General features: G+C 34.5%; 2 protein-coding genes across 12 annotated transcripts; both read left to right on the top strand.

The window, feature by feature from the left end:
- The first annotated feature begins 1,675 nt into the window (after positions 1 to 1,675).
- On the top strand, positions 1,676 to 3,293 carry LOC111006097 (UPF0496 protein 3-like). Its single transcript, XM_022277845.2, has one exon. It carries the CDS (start codon positions 1,863 to 1,865, stop codon positions 2,997 to 2,999), a length of 1,137 nt encoding a protein of 378 aa, XP_022133537.1. The 5' UTR covers positions 1,676 to 1,862; the 3' UTR covers positions 3,000 to 3,293.
- Positions 3,294 to 4,749: 1,456 nt separating this feature from the next.
- On the top strand, positions 4,750 to 19,026 carry UGT80B1 (UDP-Glycosyltransferase superfamily protein). 11 transcript variants are annotated; one of them, XM_088123408.1, is made up of 16 exons: positions 4,750 to 5,111; positions 5,330 to 5,412; positions 5,565 to 5,607; positions 7,632 to 7,874; positions 8,223 to 8,334; positions 9,508 to 9,678; positions 10,310 to 10,373; positions 11,201 to 11,258; positions 11,373 to 11,550; positions 14,499 to 14,629; positions 15,974 to 16,076; positions 17,139 to 17,215; positions 17,461 to 17,508; positions 17,615 to 17,764; positions 17,895 to 18,110; positions 18,374 to 19,026. In XM_088123408.1, exons 3-15 carry the CDS (start codon positions 5,584 to 5,586, stop codon positions 18,099 to 18,101), a joined length of 1,566 nt encoding a protein of 521 aa, XP_087979534.1. In that variant the 5' UTR covers positions 4,750 to 5,111; positions 5,330 to 5,412; positions 5,565 to 5,583; the 3' UTR covers positions 18,102 to 18,110; positions 18,374 to 19,026. The 11 variants fall into 11 exon arrangements, with proteins under 11 accessions (XP_087979534.1, XP_087979533.1, XP_022133748.1 ...); XM_088123407.1 differs by having other exon boundaries at positions 4,750 to 5,216; XM_088123405.1 differs by having other exon boundaries at positions 4,770 to 4,866; positions 5,011 to 5,111; positions 5,200 to 5,607; positions 7,629 to 7,874.
- Positions 19,027 to 20,961: the final 1,935 nt, after the last annotated feature.

Below are 20,961 nucleotides of genomic sequence, written 5' to 3'. Positions count from 1 at the left end.
TGTCTTTAGCCCTATGTTAATGTTGCTACAATTATAATCAATGAGTTAAATGTTGGATCAACCAATAAAAATTTTGTCCTCCATTTTAACTTAATCAAAAAATATCACTGTTATTATTAATGTATTCAAATTATTATTTCATTCTTTTTAGTACAATTATCTCTAAGCTATGCTCGCTTAGATATGTATTCAAATTATTATTATATTAACATTTATGTTATGCATTTTCGATCTTAACTTAACTATAAGGTTGATTTTAATTATACTTATATTATTTCAAAAGTTTATTTTAACGGTTTGGTAATTTGTCCCATAATTATTATTACCTTCTATATAATTTACCCTCGATAAAAGTATTAGAGGTAAATATAGGGATGGGAATCTAAACTTGACATATGGAATCAAAGTGTGGTATTTTATTTTATTTTTTTCCTGTTTCTAAGGATGAAGATTACAAAGTCATGCAACATAATAAGGACAAAACATATGACCACAAAAATACAAAGAAGAATCCAACTGATGCAGTAAATCAATCAACACCCCAAAAACAGGAGTATTCTTAGGCAAAATTTGGCATATATTTTGCTTCCAATCAAATTGAAGAAGCAACTCTCTCTCTCTCTCTCTCTCTCGGGAGTTGGCTAGAGAGAGATGAGGTCGGAAACGATGGCGTACTAAACATTCAACTCCCAGATGGGTCTCCAAATTTTTGGTTTACGAGCTAGTTTTTTATAATTAGACGATAAGAAGTCAAACTTGTATTATGATAATGTAGTTTTGTTTATCTTAAAGAATCGTATTACAATTGAAGGTTAAATAAAAGTCTTGTAAAGAAAAAAGAGACTACAAATGTTGGTATTACGTCTCGTGACATACTGTCACATCGATTGGAAATTAGGACGATCTCAAGCGTACAAGTACATACACGATGTCTACCTTCATAATTCTAAGAACTCTTGGGATAGAGCTCAAAAGTTAAATCATAGGAACTTAGACTTAAAAGGGATCACAATAAAGGGTGCAAGCTTTAGATTCAAAATAAACAAGAGTAGAATTACAAATTTGCCCCTATATTTTAAATGTTTAAATTGTCTCGGAGTCGTAAAAGTTTCAATTTGACTATTATGAGTTAATTAAATCCATGACACATTTTTAAACTATGAGCAATGGAATTGATATTTTCTATCGAGTTGATTATGTTAGTTTTTTTTTTCTTTTACTTACAACAAATGTGGGGAACGCAGGATTGAACCTCCAACTTAGAACAAGATGTCTTAACTGCTCATGTCGGCATTGATTATGTTAATTAGACCTTCTCAAAAAATTATGTTTAGTTGACCACATAAGAGTTTAGGCCCAGCAAAAAGGTGAGAAAATAGGCGAATTTTTGGAGTAGGTAAAAGAACGTTGTTTGGGACGATTTTAAGTATTTTTTAGTACATCTAAATATGGGGTGGGGATATTTTAACTTTTAAACTCAGAAAAAATAGATATCTTTACTGCTTACTTATACTCATAGGTTGATGAGACAAATTAAAATATTGACTAAACTATAAAAAAACAAATTAAAACTTTAGCCTTTAAAGCGTAGTACAAGCTGTCTAACAGAGACTGAATCGAAACTTTTAAAATGACGGGAGACCAAATTCGTAATTTAGCAACCCATGCAGTTATAAACGTAGAGAGAAAGCAGTTCTGTTAACAAAAGATTCATAATATAATTGGAAGCTCAATGCTTCATTATTGTTTCTTGCAAGGTTGATTTTCCGTTGTTGATGGTATATAAACAGGTCTCAATTTTGGGTACTAAATAATAATTTCTCACCAAAAATTGTTGGCTCTTCTTCCAACTCAAAGATTCGATGTGGCCGAAAATTAGGGATTTGAAAATCAGAAATAGTACCCATATTTCTTCATCGATCTTTGCTTGCTCAGCTGCACAGTTGCTTAATTTTTCTCAACCCGTTTTGATTTCAGCTTTTGCAGATGCGAAGCAGCAAATCAGAAACAAGCCGCAGAAAAGCTTCAATGTAAACGACGAGTATATTTGTGCTCTGAGGACCAAATCCTACGTTGAATTCTTCATAAAAGCTCAATCGGTCATCGAAGAATCATCGCCGCCGTCTACATCCTCCTCCACCGGCCGCCGCCGTCGCCGCAAATTATCGGGAACGATTTTGCTCGAGCCTAGTCAAGAAGCCATTCCTTCAATTCTTGAATCGCCATTTCTTCTGATGTTGCCCGATCTTAAAAGCCTCTTAATCGATTACTTCAATGTCAGTGCGGAGGCTTCAAAATTCTGCACTCGTCTCCTTGAGGACGTCGAATTAACCAGATCTAACTCCCGCTCCATCCAAAAATCGCTCGATTCGATCGAGAATTGCTCTTCTCCGGAGACAATAGAAACAATCGCCTCTGAATTTCTCGCGCTGCGGGAGCCATTTTCCGATCCTGACAAACACGATTTCGCGCTGATCCACGACGATTACGAGGCAGTTTCGCGTCGCCTGAACTGCACGAGGAAGAAGGTAGCCAGAAAGATCAAATCGATCGAAATTATCGAGACGATTTCGTGTGGATTGGTCGCCATTACAGCTCGCACTCTCACAGAACTATTCCGATTCCCCCCGGAATCCTTCCGCAGAAAGCTTCTCAGATATCAGATGATTAGAAATGGCGGCCTCGGCGAAGTAGGCGAACAACTGGAGGCGGCAGCGAAGGGAAGTTACATACTGAACAGAGAGTTCGACACGACGAGCCGACTCGTGGCGCGACTGGACGACGCCATGGATCACGGCAAGGCGATGGCGCGATTGTTTGTGGAAAGGAAGGAGGATAAATTTGCAGTTCAGGTAGCCATGGATGAGCTGAAGAAGAGCAATCTGAGGCTGAGAAATCAAGTTGAAGAGGTTGAAGAACACCTGTATTTGTGCATTGTGACGATTAACAGAGCCAGAGGGCTGGTGATTAACCAGATCCAGATGAAATCGCATCCTTAATTATTAATTTTAATTTAATTACGTGCTTTTTATTTGTCAAAAAAAAAAAAAAAGTGGTTCTAATAACGGCCGCAGCGGGAGAGGGAAAATAAACAAGGACAAAACTTGCATACAGTCGCCGCAGGAAAGTGACAAATTCAAAATTACCGCCACAATGTGATTTCTCTGGCCTCTCTTTTCGATAATTAGAATTTCTTTTTCTTTTTTTTATTTTTTTATAAATTCGAGATAGTTTTGTAGTTCTATCTCTCATAAATCTAAAAGAAAAATAAAGCCGATATTGATCATGATTTATATCTATTTATTAATGTTTGACATCTAATTATTTTTTAAAACAATTCTCTATTTTTTATATTTATCTTTCTTATTTAAAAGATAGCAAAAATCTTTTATCACATGTTTTTAAAATTTTCAAATATAACAAAAATTTTCACTTATATCAATAGTATATCAAATACTTTATTAGTAGTATATTAGATATATATTACATATATTGCACAGATACTTATATCAATAATATATCAAATGTATATTAGATACATATTACAAGTATATCAGACACTCAACTTAGTAGTATATCAAATGTATATAACATACATATATAAGTAGTAAGATATATTACACAAATATATCATTTGGATAAAGTTGTCATTTTAAAATTTGACATCTATTTTTTCTTTTAAAAGAATTTTATATTTTAAAAAAAATTAAATGTGGTTACTATTTACTAAATATTTTTGTTATATTTACGATCATCCCTAATATTTAATAATGATAAATATATGGTAAAAAGAGAAGTTTGTTCGTTTTTTTTTCTCCCTGTCCCGCTTTCCCATGTACCAAAATAAGTGTTGGGCTCCCATCCGTGAAAATATTAGCGGTGGGCAAGAGGGACAATAGACCAGTTTTGTCCGATAAAAAATTGTTTGTTTATTTAATTTTCTTTTTCAATTATTTGGAGACAAAAATGATGGTTTTTTTCTTCAAAACTGTAGAGGCAGGGGAGGCAACCATCGATGTCTTGTCCATTTAAGCTAAGCTTAGATTAGTAAATAAAAATAATGGTATGACTTACAATAAACATACCACACTAATCAGAATTTCTAACATATGTTAGTAGATAAACAAGACATCTAAGATTTCCTGGAAAAAAAAAACCTAAATTTTGATCCCACCCCACTCATCTTGGATCTAAATAGATGACTAGATAGATATATGGATGTGAGAGAGATCCTAATCACTAAGCTACACAAGCATGGTTAAAAAATGCATAAAAAAATGGATAATTACATGTGGTATTCGTAAGATGTATTTTCTTATTTCGTGGGTCATTCATAGGAAATCATGTAAGTGAGAACAAAAGGTCGTTTTCCTATTTCGTAGTTCTGTTTATAAGAAATTATGTAAGTGATGATAAGGCATCACTTTCCTATTTGTGGCTCATTCATAGAAAATAATGTAAGTGGTGACAAATGTACAATAAAATTTGTTAATATGTATATATTAGTTCAACCATTATAAAAATGGTATATTTGACCATCCATATAATAATAAGTGTTTTATTCGCTCTATACTTAAATTAATAAATCCGTTAAAAGATCAAATTAGTTTCAAGGTTAATTTTTAAAATTATTTACCGATGTAGTTTAGTTACCAACCAAAAGAAATACAAAATTAAAAGTTGAAGTCTCAAATTATAAGATTAAATATTGACACCATTTTAAAAGTCCAATTGAGAGCATGATTAAACGCATAAGTTAATCATGCAATAATGAGGCCAACTCATTCCATTACGATGGAAAATTATCATCCAGTTCCGATTCAATTAGCTGGCATTCAATCTCCTGCTGCTGCTGCTGCATGATTGGTAGATGATCTATTATCATGATTCACGTGATTCATTTCGAAGCTTAATTGTTAATTTTTTGGTTGCTTTCTGAGTCGCTCGCTGTCGGAGACCGAGAGACACAGATTATTCTTCAATTTCTGTTTCTGTCATCTGTTTAATCAGCGGAGTGAGGAACGAGAAGAGTTCTTACATTCCACCAGCATCTTTGACTTGCATGATGCCGATTTCTGTGCTTAATCCCTTTCCCAGTGCTGCCTCTTGGAGTTGAGTTTCTCTGGATGTTGATGTTTCAGGCTTTTCGTTTGTTCTGGAGCTCTTGATTGGCGGTTAATTTTCTTTTCCGTATTTTAGATTGCCAACATTGGCGGGTTAGTTTCAAAATTGCACCATTCAGATGCATTTTGAACTTCCGTGTGCCTTTGAACGAGGTTTTTGCCTGCTCTTGCTGTGAAGTATCGACAATATTCTTTTTCGTTTTCAGCTCAAGGCGTGCTTAATTTGCAGACTTGGGAATTTGGTAATGTTGCTTGAGAATTCTGGGATTGTGGGTTTCTTCTCTTTGGGGTATGCTTAACTGTGCGCTATACTGGAGCTCGACATTGACACAATTAGGTGTCGTGGACTCTTGTAATTATTTTTGTTGATTACATGGTGCTTTTGTTCCCTGAATGGAATCAGGGATACTTGCATTCACCATACTTCTGAAAATTTGGCAGATGTAGATAGCAGCCAAGAATGTTAGTTCCTCACCCCGAAGAGGTTAGTCTACAGAAATCTCAAGTTCTACTCTTCTTTATAGTTGCATATATTTTGAATACTGAGACTAATCACATTGGGTATCGAAACGTCAAAAATTTGGGATTTCTTTGATTCGAGATTTTGTTGTTCCTGCATTCAGTTCATGAAACTTTGACAATTTTACTCTTTAAGTTCAGTACATAATTGATGCGACTTGCTTGATCACTCTTTGATGAAATTAGTTTCTTCCTTGTATGTGTAATTCTTAGGGTATGGTTGAATTGAAATCTTAGGCCATTAAGAACTCTTCAATTGCAGTGGACCTCAGATTTGATGCCTTCAAGTATGTTATTGTTATATTGCCTCTAGCGTCAGGTGTCGACCTTGATAATTGATGACCATTATAACAACACGAGGGTAAAGATTTTCTGTCAGCAAGTTACCGACATTTAAGCTCTGCCCTAGTCCTAGTCCTAATCCATGTCCAAGACTTCAAGTGACATCACTGATTTAATGTTCTTTGGCAACATGTTGACTGATATTAAGCTATTAACTTTCAATCAGTCTGATCTACAATATGCATTAGGTGATAATTGATCACTAAACATTCTATCAATCTTTTTCATTTATATATATTCTACCTTCTTTTGATGTATTTATTACTCATCTCATTTATCATCACTTTGCTTTTTAAAAATATCTGAATATTCTTCATGTTAGTGTAAAAATATATGCATCAGTTTTATTAATCAATATAATTAATAATAGTGAATAGTGATTATTTGAGGATTGAGGATTACTTGAACAAATATTTACCTGTCATCCAATAATTCAAACAATTTATGTAACTTGTTGTGCGGGCGGCTTTTTCTAATGTATCTATTGAAATTTTCAGAAATATGAATCATTGCAATTTTTGTTGCTACTAACATTTATATTCTAGGACATCTGACAATGGTAACTGAATTTCGAAATGAAATGGTTCAAGTCTCTATGTTGTGCTGAGAATTTGAACTAAACAATGTATTGTGACTACAATCCAAGAACTTGCTTTGTTATTTGTCATTTGTCAACATAATTTTTAGAGCTATCTTGATCTTACTTTGAACGTCTGAGATCTTCTTTTGCTATTTCAAGTTAGAAAAATGTTACATCATTGTTATTTCAGTAACTCTCTTGCAATTTAGACTATTTATTTGTAAATGGTTGAAATAGAACATGAAATGCAGAGTACTACAGTGTACGGGTAAAAGGGACATTAGAGTAATCTATTATCATATCAGTGATAAAAGGGAAACACGATAGGTCAGTTACTCAGTTACTCAACTCTCCACAAAAAAAAAAAAAAAAGGAAAAAATCTGGATTTTCTTCACAGCCGAGGAAATTGTTACTCCAGTGCTCATCAATCATATTATAATGACTGCATAATGATCAACCATAATGTGAATAAACAAGACTTTTGAAATTGGAGGTTAGATTGATTGGGAAGCAATTTTCTTCATATTTTAAGGCCAGGGTGTTCAATATCCCCACTTATGGCAAAGGTTGGGTTCTGGTAAATGAAGTTCGAAACAGTGTGTTAATGCACCTATCACCAGTGGAAGAAATCTACTAAGGGAGGAGGAAGTTACTCTTTTCAGATCCATGACTGAGTGGATAGGTACACAGAGGCCAAACCTAAAATTGGATGAATTGTCAGGGAATGCAGGGGTACTTATTGGAATATCATGTTCTCATTAAAAAATTTTAGCACATGCATATCGCTTGATATGTTTGGTTCATTATGCATGGTGCAAATGATAAATGTGCCCAGACTTTTCTCTGTAACTTCTTTCATATGCCTCTTGGTTTATTCTTGTGATCCTTTTAATTACCTAGGTGGAGGATGCCTTTATCCTTGGGCCTATCTTTGTGACTTAGTGTTTCTGAGGGGAAGAACTGATAGTTTTGCTCTTTTATTATTCTTCTTCTTGTTCCATGTTTTTTGCTCTGGTTTTTAGATATGCTTTTGACTCAATGTCTATTATCTGTTGGCTGGAAGAAGCAATTAATTGCAGATCTAGTAAAGATACAACATGATGGGACTGTAGAAGTTGATATAGAGAAAAATTCCCCTGCTGCTTCGGAACTGTTAAAGCTTCATCCTGCCTTGGAAGGGACATCTGTCAGAGTTGATGGTGTCATTTCTGATTCCGTCAAATTGATTCCAAGGCTGAAGATTGCAATACTTGTGGTTGGAACAAGAGGAGATGTGCAGCCTTTCTTGGCCATTGCAAAGAAGCTTCAGGCATGTTTGAAATAGTCCTTTTGTTTGCACTACCTGCACTTTATTTTTATGATCTCTCTGTTTCACTATATATATATATATATATATATAATTTTTTTTTTCCGACAAGCATTATGAAGTTATTACAATAGTAAGTAGTTCTAATTGGAAAAATATGTTTGGCTGAGATTTGACCTCTAACACTACATTTAGAGTCTGTATCTCATCAATGTTCAATAGCAGGGGTTAAATAGAATACATTTTCAATCCATTTCCCATTACTACAAGATCAAATTACTAACTATTTTATTAGTGAAAGATCAATGTGGTTGGGATTCCATAGCAATAATTCTCTGAGTCTGCTTGCAGGAATTTGGGCATCATGTTAGGCTTGCCACTCATACTAATTTCAGCAACTTCGTGAAGTCTGCTGCTGTTGACTTTTATCCTCTTGGTGGTGATTCTCGTGATTTGGCTGAATGTAAGATGCCCTAAATCTGGAAGACTTTGGGGATACTAACATTGTGGTTCAATTTTACATGTTTAATGTTTTACACACTCCTTTACCTGTTATCTAGTTGGAGACCTTTAGGACCAGGGATAATTAAATGATTTAATCTTGAATTCATCAGATAGTCAATAAAAAAATATAATAAATGTAGAAGAAAAATCTCGGTAGATTTAGTCAATGAGGGTCTTGCTATAAAGTACATTTGCTGACTAATTTGTATCACCATCTTCTGAATAATCTATTGGTTATTGATGTTTTTGAATGTCTCCAATTATGTGAGAAGGCAGTGATTTTAACGTTATTCAGTTCATCAAATGAAATCCAAAATAAAATATGATGTTTTTTTTTAACAGAACGGCCATGATAAATATTAGATCACATCTTCTTAAACTGTACTATGGTTAATCAGAATTTCAATTTGAAATTTACTGTTTCACAACCTTTCATTGACCAAAAGCTATTTTATTTTTTCCTTCCATAAAAGAAATCCTCTAGTCCTGCAATGTTCATCAAGATTGGGATTGTGACTACCGCCATCCAAAAGCTTTTGAATAGATGCAATGATCCATGAACTTGCTTAACAAACAGCCAAATACGTTTAGATCTTACCTTTTTGCATTAAGTTGGATACCATGATTTACTCATTCGTGATCAACAACTTTCTACATAAATCCGAAACAAGTGAACACCAAAGTAATGGATGATCAAATGATTCTTATCCACTAGGATGTCTTGGTCGGATGTTGTCTCGAGTATTCACCCCCAGCCGAGATAAACCTTATGCTTTTCTTGGGATCATGATGTTTCCAATTGACTCTCTTTATCTCTTTGGTGTCGTATTGTTCAAACATGGATGTTGAGAGAGGAATTACAGGAATAGGATGCTGAGCAATGGCTTCACTATGATATTCTTATGTTCTATTAACTTTGATACTCTCATCTATTGCTTTGATGATATACTTATTTTCAATTAACTTTGTGATTCCCACGGGGTTTCTTTCTAAAGGAAAAGAATGGCTAATATTTTTATATTGCTCTATTTATGCCTAATATGGTTTGATATTAGAGCTCTCTTACTATCTATCTTTTTATTCTTTCTTGCTCAGTTTCTTGTCTTGCATTAATGATTTTGAATAATCTTAGATATGACCAGAAATAAAGGTTTCATTCCATCTGGACCTGGAGAAATATCTTTAGGAAGGAAACATCTAAACGTCGTTATAGAGTCCATACTTCCCGCTTGCACGGAACCAGATCTAGAAACTGGGACGCCTTTTATGGCTCAGGCAATTATTGCAAACCCTCCTGCTTATGGTGAGTGATTGTAATTAGAGCGAAGCATCTCACTTCAATGTTATTCTTTGGGTGTGTTTTCTGGCAGATGCTCATCAACCATTTGAAAAATTTTCTTAATGCCTTAAAAGTTACGGAAGAAAATAGGTAAAAATTTTAAGGTAATTAGTGTCATCTTAGTTTCTTTTTTAAAACTATGCATTTTTATCTTGCATGCAAGTTTAATGAGACACTCTGAAAGTTTAGATAAAGGAGCTATAAACGGTATGGTTGAAACATCTCTTTCAATAATATTCTTTCAGTTTGGCTCTCTTTTGTGGGCTTTTTTTTTCTTTGTTTGTATGCCCCTTTGTATTTTTTTCATTTTTCTCAATAAAAGCTCGACTTTTTATTTAAAAAAAAAATTAATATTGCGATTTCATGGCTTTAAATTATTAACTTCAAGCTGTTATCTTCATTTGTTGATTAAGAAAATAAGTTAGACAAGGAAAGAGCAATAATTCACTTATATATGCAGCCAATAGCCCACAATGGCGTCTGTAATTGAATATTTGGCCCATTTATCTATTTACTAATTGATAGGTAGAACAGAACCTCTGTTGAAGGGATAGTTTTCAAATTTGACGTTGTGCTTATTTGATTTGAGTTGCAGGACATACAGATGTTGCTGAAGCTCTTCGTGTACCTTTGCATTTCTTCTTTACAATGCCTTGGACGTAAGTTCCATTATAATTTCCATAGTGCGCCGTTCTTGCTAGTTCTGTTACACATTTTGGGATAAAGATATCAGTTCTAAATTTGTGGAAAATAAAGATCAATGACCTTCCAATTAGGATTTATTATCGGGTATCTGGTTTGGATTATGCTCATATTTTCCTTGAATTAAGAAACCAACACATTTATGAAAGCTCTCAAATACAAATGAGAGAGATAATAAATCTCCACCAAGCAGCCATACAGCTTACAAGAAGGCACTGCAGTCGACAAGAATTAAAAAAATACTATAATTGCAAAAAAGTTTGTATACATTGCTGAATGCACCAACTAGAAGATGAGTATCTAACAAGATCCCAAAGCTCAGAGAAACCCAATTCTTCTCTTTAAAGATGTCTCTATTCTTCTCAATCCATATCTCCCAAAGGATAGCTTTAATAGCATTGGACGAAATAGCTTTCAGTTTTGTCTTCTATTCAACGATTTGGATTACATTCATAGTTCATTGAAACACAATCCCAATTTGTTATTTTGCACACGCCTCAATATGATTTTGTTTTTTGTTGACTGACAGTGGGGTAAGTCGTACTTTACCCTGCAGTAACCTGGACTATGTAATTAACTAGATAGGTTAGTCAGTGAGGAATTTGTTCAAAGTTGCGTGGGTTAGGCATCAAGTCAAGTCAGGAATGGACCGAAGGTTTAAACAAGGGAAAAGGAACTGTAGTTCTTTAAGTATATTTATGGTTATTGATTCCTGATTTTCTCAATTAAATTAATATGGACAAAAATTCTAAGGTCACACCTTGCACTTTTTGTTGATAGGCAGGCCTACAAATGAATTTCCTCATCCATTGGCACGTGTACCCCAAAATACAGGTCATTGGGTATGTAATTTCGTTTGGAGACTCTCTCGTACATGGAAATTCTTCTTTACATGTGTCAACTGTTTAGCTGATTTCACTAACAAAAATGTTCTCCCTCCATTATTTATTGTCCAGCTTTCTTTTATCGTTGTGGAATTATTGATATGGTGGGGAAGGAGGAGATGCATTAATGACTTCAGGAGCAAGAAGTTGAAGCTTGCTCCCATTTCATATTTTAGTACATATCGCAGATCAATTTCTCATTTACCTACGACCTATATGTGGAGTCCCCACGTTGTACCAAAGCCAAAAGGTAAAATACAATTTCTGGTTCAAATAACATTTTCAAGAATTGTTTTCATTGATCTTTTTTTTGGCGTGTGTTTATTATGCCTTTTACTTTTAATATATAAGTGGCAACTTATTATTATATATTGCATTGGAATATGAACTTTGATATTGATATCTAGGGAAAAAGAGAGGTTTGGAGGACATTTACCTAACACTGACGTGGTAGTAATTTAATCTGCATTGATGATAAGTTAGCAATTTGATGGATGGTCGCGGGCTAAGCCATTGCGAGAGAAAGTATCAATTGGACTTTTGGCAAAGTAACTTTTCTTTTAGATAAGAGACAACTTAGCATTGATAAACCAAAAAAGGTACAGCCTAAAGTCTGGGGTAGAGGTTACCCCACCAAAAACTAAACCACCGCTTTCCAATTGTGCATAAACATGGAAAGGTTGTAGTTACAAAAGAATTTGCTATAATTGATACACCACCAAGAGGCCGTGTGCTGTACATTCCTACAAAAATTATCAATAGTAGAGGAATTATCTTTGAAAACTCGGGAATTTCTTTCAAGCCAAATATTCCAAAGTAGAGCTCTTGAAGCACATTTCCAAACAAAAGTGGTCTTCTCAGGGAGGTTCTACCCAAAAAGAACCTCGTCCATCCAATCTTCAATATTTTTAGGAAAGCATATAGAAATATCGAAAGAATCCAAGAGGAAAAGCCAGCTTTTGGTCGCAAAGGGACAGTGCATAAACATATGATCCAAGCTTTCACTATGCATCAGGCAAAAGGAGCACACCGAAGGGGATAAAACCCAATTTTTGCATTTTCTCTAAAGCCTCTCATGGATGTTAAGACTTCTATTTCTATGAGCTAGAGACCAAAGAAAAACTTTGATCTTCTTTGGGACCTTAAATTTCCATATAGCCGAGATGAGAGGAGAACTTAAGGAGGGTCTACAATCCACCATCTTCACGAAAGCCGAGCGAGTAGAGAAATGACCCTTGTCTCCAAGGGACCATAAAACCCGATCCTCTCCCTCCCCAATCTCACCACATCTATAGCTTGAATAAGCCCCAACCAGCTTTCCACCTCCCAATCAGAAAGGCCTCTACGCAAACCTAGATCCCAATCGTTCTTGTTAGCATTCCAACACTTCAGAACTGTTGCCTCTTTTTTTTTAGAAAGACTGAACATAGTTGGAAACATTTCCGGTAAGGATTCATTCCCAATCCATGTGTCCAACCAAAATTTGATCCGGCTTCCTTTGCTTATCTTGAACTCAAGGAATTTGGTGAAAAACGAACTATTTTTAAAGATGTCGAACCAAAGTCTTCCTTTAGCACAACCTTTTGGGGGAAGAGAATTCCACCCGAGAGGATCTTCACCATAGATACTACCAATGACCTTTCTCCACAGCGCATTCCTTTCTTGGGTGAATCTCCACAGCCATTTGAGGAGTAAACTGTTGTTCTTCTGTTGTAAGGCCCCTATACCGAGACCTCCGCATCGAAGGTGCGGTCTTCCCCCAACTCACCAGGTGAGTAATCGGACCACTTGTACCTCCTCCTTTCCAAAAGAAATTGCAGGTCATCTTCTCAATTTCGTTCACTGCCTTCAAGGGAGCCTTTAAGACCGAGAAGAAATAGAGAGGGAGACTTATGATCATGGATTGTGCAAGAGTAAGTCTGCCACCTCTAGAGAGGAAAAACCTTATTGTTTTTTTTTTTTCTCAGATTGATGGCTGAAGTTTGTTGGAACAATTTTGTGGCTCTCTGGACAAAGGAGCTATGAAGGAAAACCTTAGATTCAGTCATATGTGACCCTATTGGGGTTCCTTTCTCTCTGCCCAATCAAAATTGCAGTGGGTTCCAGTAGTTCGACTGGGGTATTTATAGCAAGACATGATCAAAGAGGTGATCACCCAGTCAAGTTACCAGTTGGATCTAAGCTACTAAAGATGCTATTAGAGCTTGGCTTGGAAGGATTAGTTGATTGGGGTATTCAAATTGATGGCTGCTTCCACTTTTTATTTTTATTTTTATTTTTTGATAAGAAACTTAATATATTGAAGAAGCATAGAGACAAAAGACAGCCTAAGGGCAGGGGGAAGAGAGCTCCCCCTCTCAAAAACTAGTGAAGCAAAGCACTCCAATCTTGCATGACCGACGAGAGGTTATAATTACAAAAGAATTTTCTATGCCTATAACACCACCAAAAAGTGTGTAATTGTACCGTGTTACAAAAAATTTCTAAAGAAGAAGACTTATCTTCAAAGATTCTATTGTTTCTTTCCATCCAAAGGTTCCAAATAAGAGCTCTAGCTGCACAATTCCATAGTATTTTTGCTTTCCCTGTAAAATGCCATCCCCGAAGAGCTTCATTCAACCACCCATCAATATTATGAGGCAAACAAGTGGAGTAGCCGAAGATTTGCAGCAGAAAAAACCACCCTTGAAGAGCAAACTGGCAGTGAAGAAAAATGTGATCCATGGTATCCTCATTATCATTGCAAAGAACACAAACAGAAGGAGAGAGAGCCCCAATTTGGACATCTTCGTTGGAGTCTATCTGCTGTATTTACAGCTCGGTTGGCTAGGGTCCAAAGGAAAACTTTTACCTTTTTTGAAATTGAGAATTTCCAAAGAAGAGAAGTTAAAGGAGAGTTCAAACTTGGGGAGTCTATCTGCTGCTTCAGCTTTTTAACTGCTTCATTCACTAATTTTACCTCCTTGTACAAAAATGAGGATAGTTTAGTGATCACTGTTCCTATGACTTTCATTCATATCGTGTTTTAGAAATTAAACTTCATCTACTTTTGCGGACCTTTTAGTTTAGAAATTTAGCATGTTATTTGTCATTGCCAACTCTGCTTACTACCTATATTCTTAGTTTGTTGTTCTTGGAATTTGTGGATACATGTATTATGTTTTATGCATATGGCAAATTGGTGTAACTTATTTGCAGATTGGGGACCTTCAGTTGATGTTGTTGGCTATTGTTTCATGGATCTTGGATCCAAGTATCAACCTGAAGATGTGGTCATTCAGTGGATGCAAAAAGGAACAAAGCCCATATACATAGGATTCGGGAGCATGGTATGGTGATCGAACCAGAGTAAATGTGTTGCATTTTATACATTTTTGGTCTAATCTCAAATGTCCTGGATTTGTTTCGAGGCAATCCATTTTTCTTGCAATATTTTTTTTAAGGAGTAGGTTTATCATTACCTCTAGAAAATGCATGGTGTCAAATTAATTTTGTTAGATATAAACTTATTTATGACCAATTTATTTTATTTTATGTTATCAAGCATTCCTATTTTTTAGTTAAAATGTATAACTTCCCTATTTTAAGTTCGTGCGCCCTACTTCACTTTGGTGATGTATTTTATGCATCTAACGGTTGGGCAAGCAAGAACCCTGTATCATTTAGTGCACCTTGCTCTTTGATAACGTCGGATTGTATTTTTGTTGCTTCTTTATTGATTGGGAATAAATAAAATGTGGACTCGACGATTGTGATTTTGTAAGATTAGTATGTATTTTGTCTGCATTGGTAACTATGAATAACTTCTTCGATGAACATATAAAACATAACTTTGCAATTTTATTTCAAATGTAAATTTATATGGTAAACGATACTTTTGTTGGTACAGCAAGGAGTAATTCCACAACTTAACAATGTTAAACATAGATACCTCCAAAGGAGTAATTCCACAACTTAACAATTGTAAACATAGATACCCCCAAGGGACAGTCTAGTTGGCAAGGGCTTGGGATCTATTGGTCTATTGTCTTAAAGGTTTAAAGTTCGAACCTTCCGGCGAGTTTAATACTAAAAATCCTTATGTCTCCTGGGTCTGGGCCTTAGGGCGAGTGCAGGTACTCTGAGTATAGGGGAGAAAAACTCCGACTCACAGTTAAAAAAAAAAAAAACACTACGTTAAACATAGATCCATCAATCCTAGAACAAGAAACTGCAAAAATACAATTTGGTCAAGTGCTATATAGCTCATTGTTACGTTGAGATTTTGATAATTAGGGGAAGTCCTAAAAGGTGAAACATTATGTTTCTTTTAAAGATTTTTTAATACGTGATGCTTCATATATAGCAAGGAAGTTTGATGTGATCAGTCGAGGTGGCTGAATACTCAGTGGTTTAAACTCAAGTCTATATGCGTAAACTCATTTCAGAATTGTCTCTTTCTTTCTTTAAGTTGTGTTTCTTTCAATTGTTATGTGATTATTTGCTTACATCCTTGATTATCATGGTGCGGTAAATGCTTATTTGCTTGGTTATTAACAACCGAACGTCTCCTGCCACATATTCCAATCGACCTTCTTAATTGTTATTCAATGTGCCCATGGGCTTTTCTTATAAATGTTTTTTGAGTTTGTGAAACCTTTGGTGTAAAGGTCATTGAACTTTTTTTTTATCAGCCTCTTGCTGAGCCTAAAAGGACAACTGATATCATATTGGAGGCACTAAAGGATACAGGGCAAAGAGGAATAATTGACCATGGTTCGGGAAACCTAGGCACTTGTAAGTATATTCTTCTCTTTTGCATTTTAAAATCATATCAATCTAATTTTGTATTCTACACCTTTTCACTTTTAGTAAATATGGCTATCTAAGATACCACTTGACAAGCTATGGATTTGATACTTGTCAATGATGGGGTTGGTTTCATCTGTCGTCTCTAGCAAGAATATGTTTCTTGTTGCACCTCTTCAAACATAAACAATTATTCTTACAACAGGCTTAACGTGTTCTTTGTCGTGCTTTCATGGAGGATAAATCCAGTAATCTTAAGTGTCATGATAGACATTTATAGTAGTGTCTGCCCTTAAAGGGGAATTGTAAAGGAAGGGGAGGATGGTATGCCATGGGTCTTGAGTACGAGGAGACAAGATGGCTCACACCCCTGTTTCATTACTCGATCCAAATGAAAATAACTATTCTGGGTCTTGTAACAACTTCAATAGTAAAATAATATTTTTCTTTTCCACCTGATTGTCTCCCTCAATTGTGAATTATGTTTCCTCAGTTCCCCTTGTCCCTTTCCAATGACTGCTTTTTCCTGTTCATACAAATTCCATGAATCAATTTTAACCTATTTATTTTAAAGTTGACTTCTCAATATCATTGTAATATCTTATTTTAGTTGACATGGTATGAGTTGTGGGATCTCAATTATTGCAAAGTGATTTCTATGAGGTGGGAATGTTCCCTCCAATTAATAGAACTCCCTCTGACTGGATTCTTAATAGAAGTAATAGAAACTTTGAAGGAAAAAATGTAAAGTTATCACCTTCACTAAAATTTTGTAGTTAACTTCACTAAAATGTTAAATTTAACTATTGCAACTTGTTAATGGTGGACAAGATCCTCATGCCATAGAGCTGTACTTTCATCTATGACAATGGAATAGGGAGTATATTTGATGACTTGTATGACCATGACTCATACATGAATAGAGCATTACTTTGGAACATAAACTTCGATGAGTTTGAGGATTGTAGCGATACGGGTAAGAGAAAGAGCTATATTGTATGATCTTGGTAATGGAAGTTTTTTTCCCTTTAATAGCATTATGTCTTACAGGTACAGAAGTTCCTGAAAATGTTCTCCTTGTACAAGATTACCCCCATGATTGGTTATTTCTTCAATGTTTAGCTGTGGTGAGTACTGCCTTAATTTTTCAAACATTATCTTTTACAAGCAGACTCTGAGGGCTTAAGCTTCGCCCTTCGTCATTTGTCGTGCAGTGTTATTGTAACTTTTACTACACACCACCACCAAAACACATTATTTTGGAGGATTAGGAGCATCACTTAACGCTACTAACTTAACTATGATAGGGAATTATTGAAAAATACGTTTCTTGTTGCAAAATAATTCATCTATTTATATTATCTGAATGCAGGTTCATCATGGTGGTGCTGGCACCACAAGCACCGGACTTAAAGCTGGGGTAAGAGATGATTCAGTTTAACTAGGTTTGATGTGTCATGGGGCAAATGTTTTATGAGATTGTTTCTCTCTGTCTTTTATATCTGATTTTAGAATTTAAAATACAGTGCCCTACAACCATAGTACCATTCTTTGGAGATCAATTTTTCTGGGGTGAGAGAATACATCAGAAAGGCCTAGGACCTGCACCTATTCCAATATCTCAGCTAAATTCTGCGAATCTGTCGAATGCTATTAGATTTATGCTCCAGTCTGAGGTGGGATCATCTATTCGAACGTTAAATGCAATATTAACGTGTTGTATCGTTCATTTGTTTCTCAATCTTAAACTAATGTGGTTTTTCAACACGCACCATTTTGGATCTTAACATGATTCTAGCGACTCAGGTAAAATGTCGGGCGATGGAAATAGCGGAACTTATTCAAAGTGAAGATGGTGTTGTGGCAGCCGTTGATGCATTTCACCATCATTTACCTCCAGAGTTGCCAATTCCACCTCCATCCATAGAGGAGCAAGAACTCGCAAGCCCACTGCAGTGGGTTCTTCTTCAAATCGAAAAGTGGTGCTGCCTTCCTTGTGGTTTAAGGCTTTGATCCGCAATGGTATGGGAAGAAAAATGCATCTGTTTCATTATTGTTGTATTTCATTCATTCAGATATATGATTCATATTGCAGTCAAGCTTGTTAGATGAAAATAAGACATAATGATATTGTAGCGTTGTGTAACAGTAGGTTAAAATAAGCATAAAGTAGCCTTTTTAGTATTTAGTGGAATAGTAAGACTTGACTCACACACTTGGAACCCTAAAGACACGAATAAGCATAAACTTATAATAGCTATTCCCACAATTTTGCTATGTCAAAGATCACTACATCTCAAGGAGCAAGACCTTTACGAGCAGCTGATGGTGGCGGTGTGAGTGGTAACGATGATCTAAAAGTGCTGACTGCAGTATCACAATAGGCTTCAAGGATGTTACCTTCTTCTGCTGTGTACCCCAATGACCCGAGCAATGTCGGCCAACACTCATGCTGGATTATCTCAATTGCTTGGCAACAATTTGGACCCAAGTAAGTTTCACCATTAAGGAAGAACGTGATAATCTCACAAGTACATGCCTGAAGTTGAATCAAAGATCCCCAACAATTTGATGCCTCACCTTCTAGCTTCAGCCGTGTCGCTAGGCTTACTCTTGGGTTTGGCCTACATTCCGTCATAGATGAGAAGACGAGAGCTAGAAGGGATGTGAAAACAAAGATCTTTGAAAGATATGCCATTTTAGGAGTAGATGATGGACGATTGTGCAAGGAAGTTTCTGTGTTTGGCAATGGATTATGTAATATGTAATGTAGGGTTTATATAGGGGAAGTATTTGGTTTATTTTCTGTATGTAACAGAAATGGAAAAACAAAGGGACTTTATTTATTTTTAAAGGGAAGTTAATAAGTTTATATAACTTATATGTAGTGCCCCTCAATTACAATTACTCATCTTTAATTACTAATCATTTAACTCTAGCAGTCACGTTTTACAGTCTTTGCACTTTCAGCTTCCCACACTTTCAATTTCTCAAGTTGCATTGTAAGTTTTTTTTGGTTGAATTATTATTAGTTATGTATTTTTTACTCTGATTTATTTTGGTATATGTACTTTCAAAATAACTATTTTGATCAATGTATTTTCAACTTTTTTTCATTTTAGCCCTACTTTTAAAATGCGATCCATTTAGTTTATATTTGTAAAATTTTAACAAAAAAATTTATAAACAACAAAAATCTTTTATTATAGATTTATGGCTAAGTTTCAAGAAACTTAGTGAGTGAATTGTTATGTCAAAATTATGATTGAAAGAAATAGATGAAAATGGAAATGAAAGGACTGTAATTGTCACTTTTTAAAAGTAGATACCAAAACTTAAGAATATATGGACTAAAATCAAAGAATGCACGTAAACTAAAAAAAACCAAAGTACAAAATCCGACATTTAAAATATTTTTGTTTCCTTATATAATAATTAGGGAAGAATTTTTTCCACCCTTTTTTCTTGCTCGTGTTGAGCATGAATTGAACCTTCGAGCTGGCAACTATATGAGAAATTAGCAATGAAATATAATTATCATAAGAAATTGGAATTCAAGAACTTAATCATATGACCCATAAAATTTGTGAAAGAAAAATAATTTTGAAGAGTACCCTCAGATTAAATTTTAATAATTATAAATTTCATTGCATCTTAGAATGCATGACCTTTTTGAGTAATGAAAAAAATGGTGTACTAAGGAAGATACCAAACTGCCCTTAGGATTTAATTCAATAATAATTATGCTTCATGCCTACCAATATGCCGATTAATATATTATATCTGTGAGATAATTAATGTGATAATTAGGTTGTTTAATTTAAGGCTAATGGAGCTCATATGCATCACCTTTAATAAATAATTTTTTTTAAGAAATAAAAACTCCATTTTAAAGCAACTTTGGACAAACCAAGAAATTCCATCTCGAATCCATAGAAATGCATTGCTAAGACAGCTCCCCGGTAAAGTGCAAGGATAACATTTCTGTTTGGTAACTGTTTCTTATTTCTCATTTTTAAGAAACATTTTTAGAATCATGTATTAGACATTTTGTAAATAACAAAATCAAATTCCTTGTTTATTGTTCTTGTTTTTTCCCTCAAAACATAGATAGTAAATTGTTTTATTGGTTTTTAATTTTAAAATGCATAATAAATATAATATAAAATTTTTGAATATTTAATTTGAAAAATTAAATTTCATATAAAATATTAATTTTTTTAATCTAAAATTTTAGAATCTATAAAATAAGAAATAGTTATCAAACCTGTTTGGTTTCTTTTTTTTAATAAAAGACAAAAACAAGAAACGTTGTTCTATTTATTTTTATTGAAAAATAAAAAACAATAAACAAAAACGTCATCGACCATATCTACACAAGTTTAAGTTATCAAGATGCAAAATGGCTTTCTTTTCCTCTCTCTAAATCAAGGATTATGGGCACCATCATTAATTAATAACCAATCTAATTATGGGGATTAGATCTTAAAGAATCAAACTTTTATTTGGGAGTGAGATTGGGTTGGCCCTTGAAAATGCAAGTTGGCAAAATGATTTTGTAATGATCATTGTTCATTTGTTTACTAATTAGTGGGTTTTGTATATTATTTTCTTACACTCAAATTGTCAATATGAATAATATTAAAGAAATCAAACAAACCCATAAAAGAAAGTGAAAAACAAGAGACAATGGAAACTGTTTTCTTTTAAAGATAAGCTAACACAACATCATTGTTACATTAATTAATCATAATTATGCACTTTCATCACTATTTTTTCCCCCAACTGAATGTGATGGTAACGATATGATTGGAAACTTTTTTGATTCAAAATTACTCAAAGCTTTGCCTTTTTATCATATTATAACCTCAAA

Source organism: Momordica charantia (assembly GCF_013281855.1).
Source record: "Momordica charantia cultivar OHB3-1 chromosome 4 unlocalized genomic scaffold, Mcharantia_2.0 BLBB01000004.1, whole genome shotgun sequence".
Lineage (NCBI taxonomy): Eukaryota > Viridiplantae > Streptophyta > Magnoliopsida > Cucurbitales > Cucurbitaceae > Momordica > Momordica charantia.
Note: the sequence above shows the minus strand (reverse complement) of the source record. Positions and strands in the feature narration are given on the sequence as shown.